General features: G+C 37.8%; 1 protein-coding gene across 1 annotated transcript; it reads right to left on the bottom strand.

Annotated features, from left to right (window-relative positions):
- Positions 1-1,852: 1,852 nt before the first annotated feature.
- Positions 1,853-4,362, bottom strand: LOC114729641 (zinc finger BED domain-containing protein RICESLEEPER 1-like). Its single transcript, XM_028916675.1, has 3 exons — positions 3,254-4,362; positions 2,042-3,159; positions 1,853-1,944 (listed from the first exon to the last, which is right to left on the bottom strand). Exons 1-3 carry the CDS (start codon positions 4,360-4,362, stop codon positions 1,853-1,855), a joined length of 2,319 nt encoding a protein of 772 aa, XP_028772508.1.
- Between the last annotated feature and the right edge of the window lie 1,065 nt (positions 4,363-5,427).

Raw genomic sequence — 5,427 nt, 5'->3', positions numbered from 1 at the left:
GCTGGGCCTCTATGCTTTTTTAAATTTATGGTCCGGTCAAAACATATGAAGCCATCTTTACAGTCAAATTTTTATGTACCATTAACTCTAGGTTTTACATGTAAATTTGTCCAGAAAATTTTACCCAAGAACTCTGGGTATTTAGAAATTTTTTGAGTGTGTTTTCTTAAAAATATATACACTCCTTCGGTCCTTAATATGGGACCCAATTGTTGAGTTAGTTTTGGTTCTAAATATAAAACTCATTTCTCATATTTATCAATTTTGTCTAAATTACCCCTATAGATACTCCTTTAACCATAATCAAGTTGAAGAGAAATAGGGATATTAAGAAAGATGATTATCATATTTTAGAAAAAATATGTCACATTTCTTATAATTAACTAACTTATCTAACTTCTTTAATCTAATCAAATTAGTTAAATGAGTCTTATATTAAGGACCGGAGGAGTATAAAAAAATCCCTATACATATAATTCTTCGTTAGCATTTTATAGAGGATCATTGTAATCTTACAAACATGTGGAAACTATAATCAATATCAAAAGTATAAAATTTCTAACAAATTTCACAAATCATTAATTGTAATACAACTAATTCTTTATACGCATGCAATGCATAAAATCCAACTTTTTACACAGAAGCACAGCATACATACAAATCAGAATTTAGACACCATACATATGTGCCAAATGATATAAGAATAATAATGTTTTTTAAGTAGTAGCAAAAGGAGATATTACCCTAAGGTACCATCTGGTATGAAACATTAAAAATGAGGGACAGGGATTGGGATTGGGATCGAGAAAATAATATTTAACATGAGATATTATTTATTACATGGGATTAGATAAACTCATATATGTGGGATTAGAGAATACCATGAGAGGAAGTGGTATTTTTCAATCCTACTTCCATAGATTTACTTAATTCCATGTAACAATTAATTACTCATGCTAAAGACTTTTTTAATGATCTTTTCAATTGCAATCTTAATTCTTATTCCTTATTTTTAATCCTTCGTACTAAACAGGACCTAAGAGCTTATTGGAATGAGGGAAACAGAGGAATGGAGAGGGAATGAAAACTCTTAATAAGTTTAATTCAAAAAATTAGAAAAGTGAGATTAAAATTTTTGAAGTTAATTTTGCTTGCTCTTTTATCTTATATATTCTGTTTATTAAAATTTTACGACCCTACTTTTCTAATTTTTCAAATCAAGCTCGTTGAAATTTTTCTTCTCCTCCTTTTTCCTCCAATTCCCCCCTATCAAACATAGGGTAATGCAAATGAGAGAAAAGGTTAGAGAGAGAGAGAGAGAGATGAGATCGGGCACAGGCACGGACACGGATCGGGCATAGGCTGACCCGGAATAATGATTCGGAGCAGGTGATGTGTGAAGGAGCTTTTGGTTTTGGACGTCCCTAATGTGGCATCTCGTGTTTGGGAGTGGCTTTCTTTGGTTGCCAATAGGCCAGAGCAACGGGCGGGTTGGGCAGCCCGACCCCAAACCCGCAGCCCACCCGTTTATGCATTAACGGGTACGGGGTGGCCCGTACCCGTACATAACCTGTTTAAGCCCGTCCCTAAACGGGCTGGGTTAAGTGGGCGGGCTTAAACGGGTTATGGGGAACCCGTTTAACAATCAAGGGCTGTTCAGGGGCTGTTCGCACTTCGCATTCAAAAATGAAAATAGATGAAAATTATAGTACCATTAATCAAAATCTAAACTCCATAGTCCATACAATCAGAAACCATCACAGATTTCTAATGTTCAAGGGTTCAAGCTTCAAAAGAGGACAATCACAAATATAAAATTGTAAAGGATTAATCATCATCAAATCATCATCAATCACTCATCATCATCATCACCACCATAATCATGGGCTTCTCCTTCAGAGTTACTTGAGGAAGTGGCTGTACTTGGAACCAATGACTCTTGCTCTACAAATAACAAAACAAATTAAAAAAAATAACTCATTAATATTTAATAACAAGATAAAACAATATAAATTGAAAATATTGTTGAAGGTTAAAATACCAGTAACGACATTTGCACTCTCAATAAAATTATCTATTTCAAGGTCATTGAGTCTTGGAGTATTACTGCATAGCCAATTTTGAGCACATATGAGTGCCTCAACCATCTTTGCAGATAAAGAGCTCCTGAAATTATCCAGTATTCGATCCCCAATACTGAAAACTGATTCAGAAGATACTGTAGAGACTGTTGCAGCCAACAAGTCACGTGCCATTACACTCAAAACTCTATACTTGGGAGCATTCACTTTCCACCATGCCAAGACATCAAATTTTGGATCACGAAAACCACCTAAATCTGCTTGAAGGTATTCATCTACTTCAGAAATTTTCTCTGCATTAACAACGGTGTCTGCAGTGGCCAGGAACTTTTGAAATGTAGAATCAGTATCATCATGAAAAAACATGTCAATGTCATCATCCCCAGTTCCAACACTATCATGGACTTGCTGTTGATCCGCTGTTGATTGAGATTTAGATGCTTCACCGTGATCAAGCTCAGCAACACTAGCAAAATAGTGATCATACAATCGATACAAGACATCCATAGTCTTTTTCAACATGGCTTCTCGCTTTGTAGGTTCAGGAAAAAGGTCTTCAAAAGCAATTTTGATATATGTCATCTTGAATCTAGGATCAAGGATCACTGCTATGATCAACAACGGATTCATTTTTTCTGCTTTTCCCCAGTACTTATCATACTTTGTCTGCATTCTCCTTGCCATGTCACTCAAGAGAGAGTACTCACTAGCTGCACTTCGATGAAGGTGAGTCTGAATTGCAACTATATGCTGAAAGCATGTGCTTGTTGTTACAAAATTTGATCCAGAAAATTTGAGGGTCTTAGTGTAGAACAACCTCAAAAACACAAGAAACTCTTTAGCCACACTCCAATCATATGCAGTAGGTGGTTCAGCTGTGGCCCTTCCTAATGTTGTGTCAATGACATCAGCATCATCATCTTCATCATCATAACTTAAGACAACACCCTGTTGGTTTGAAAACAGTTTAACCTTTTTCTTAAAGTAATCCTTGTAATCTTCATCTTCTTCTTCCATCCTATCAAAGACTTTGATGAACTTGACAGCATTTTCTAACATCAGATAAGTTGAATTCCACCTAATCACATGACAAATAAGAAATAAACAATTAAGAATTATCAAGTGAAACTTGACATAATATGAAAATAATACAATTATAGTGCAAATAATACCTCGTGGGGCAATCCAAAGTCAGCAAACTCTTTGAATCAATTTTTTCCTTTTCAACAAGATCCTTGAACCTCTGTAGCCTAGCTGGAGAAGATCTAACAAATTTAATTGCATGCCGAATAAGTTCAATAGACTTATTCATTTCCTTTAGACCTTCACCAACAATCAGATTCAAAATATGAGCTGCACACCGCATTTGTAAAAACTCTCCATCACATATTAGACCATTCCAACTCTTCAATCGTTTCTTCAAATAGGCAATTGCAGTGTCATTAGAAGAAGCATTATCAACTGTAATTGTGAAGACTTTTTCAATGCCCCAATTGAATAAACAATCCTCAATTTGCTTGCCAATTGTATCCCCTTTGTGATTTTCAATGACACAGAAATTTAAAATCCTTTTTTGTAAAGTCCAATTCTCATCAATCCAATGTGCAGTCAAACACATATAGTTGGAGTTTTGTATTGAAGTCCAACAATCAGTGGTAAGGGACACACGGCATTTAGATCGCTTGAAATATCTTTTCAAACGTTTTGCTTCCTCCAAATACAATTGGTAGCAATCCCTGGCAATTGTCCATCGTGAAGGTATCTGAAACCTAGGTTCAAACTCTTGCAAAAGTTCTTTTAGACCCTCTCCTTCCAAAACTCGAAAAGGCAATTCATCCTTTATGATGAACCTTGCAAGAGCCTTTCTACATCTTTCTTGGTTGAACAAGCGATACGATTGAGATGATTGAGAAGACATAGCAGTCAACATGGTTTGTGACTTGCTTGCTTTGTTTGGGTTCTTGGGACACTTTTCAAAATGCCGCCACAACTGTTTTGTCCCAGTTTTAGTTGGATGACTTGCATAATCTATGCCACAATAATTACACTTCGCCCTATGTTTCCCTTTGGTTTGGGTTAATGGCAATCTTGTAAAATGATTCCAAATATCAGATGTTAGCCGCCTTTTCCTCTTCGTTGGTGGTGCTACTTCTTCAGCATCTTGTCTCTCATTATTATTTTTAGCATGTTGAACAACAGTACTTGGGTTTTCAGTTGGACCTTCCACACTTTCCTCTACAACAGTCTTAGCTTTGATATTGTCTTGTTGACTTTGTGCCATTCTTCAATTTCCTTCTCAATCCAAATCAAATTTAACAACAATAATAATAGGAGAAATAAAAATAATAACAGACTAACAATGTGCACATGCATGTCAGTCTTATATATTGCAAATGCGGTGTGCACACAAATTGTTTCAATAACAGACTAATAGTTATATATAACATCAGGATTATGCTTTATCTTGTTAATAACATCTAAAAGCTGATCAAATCCTTTGCCAATTGCCAGAGTAGTCCGCATACATATCAGTATACCAAATGACAAGATTAGCATATTAGAGAAATTGCCAGAGTAGTCCGCATACATATCAGAGAAATTGCAACTTAGCATGACAAGATTATTAGCTAATCATTGCAGTTAAATACTTAAATCTATTGGCAACAAATGCACTCATACATATAGCATATAATAACAGCAGACAGCCAAAAAATCCACTAGCCTAAGCCTAGTCGAGTTGGGAGGCAGAGACAGCCAGACAGCAAATCTAACTAGTAACAACTAACTACTAAGTATTATTTCTTCAATTACTGAGTGAGAGGCTGTGTGACTGCGATCGAGTTGGGACTTGGGAGGCAGGGACCGGTGCGGTGACGGTGATCCTTTGTGAGAGATCGAGCTGCCGAGCTGGCCAGCTGGGAGCCTGGAATCGACGAGAGAGACTGAAAGATCAGCAGCAGAGCAAGTGGGTGTGGGGAGAGCCGGAGAGGTGAGGCTGTGCAGTGGAGAATGCCAGAATGGAGACCGAGTAGATTCAGTTGGGACTTGGGAGTTCGGTCTGTGACTTCAGGACATGGAATTGGAGACAGAGACACCGAGTGAGAGTCACCGAGGAGCCGAGGACTCGAGGTCGACTGGAGTCTGGAGTTGGAGACAGACACCGAGGCGGCGAGCGAGTGAGTGACCGTCTGACCGAGGCGAGGAGGAGGCGACTGGTGAGGACTCGAGGGGATCACCGGATCAGGGGAGACAGAGACCGAGTGACGGTGAGTGGTGATCGACTCGAGGAGAGACGAGATTTATATTAGAGATCAGATTCAGGGCGAGGATTCGAGGTCGACTCGAG

Source organism: Neltuma alba, unplaced genomic scaffold (genome assembly GCF_004799145.2).
Source record: "Neltuma alba isolate B1F8T4 unplaced genomic scaffold, ASM479914v2 tig00012658_pilon, whole genome shotgun sequence".
Taxonomy (NCBI): Eukaryota; Viridiplantae; Streptophyta; class Magnoliopsida; order Fabales; family Fabaceae; genus Neltuma; species Neltuma alba.
The sequence above is the reverse complement of the archived record's forward strand: the minus strand, read 5'-3'. Positions and strand labels throughout refer to the sequence as shown.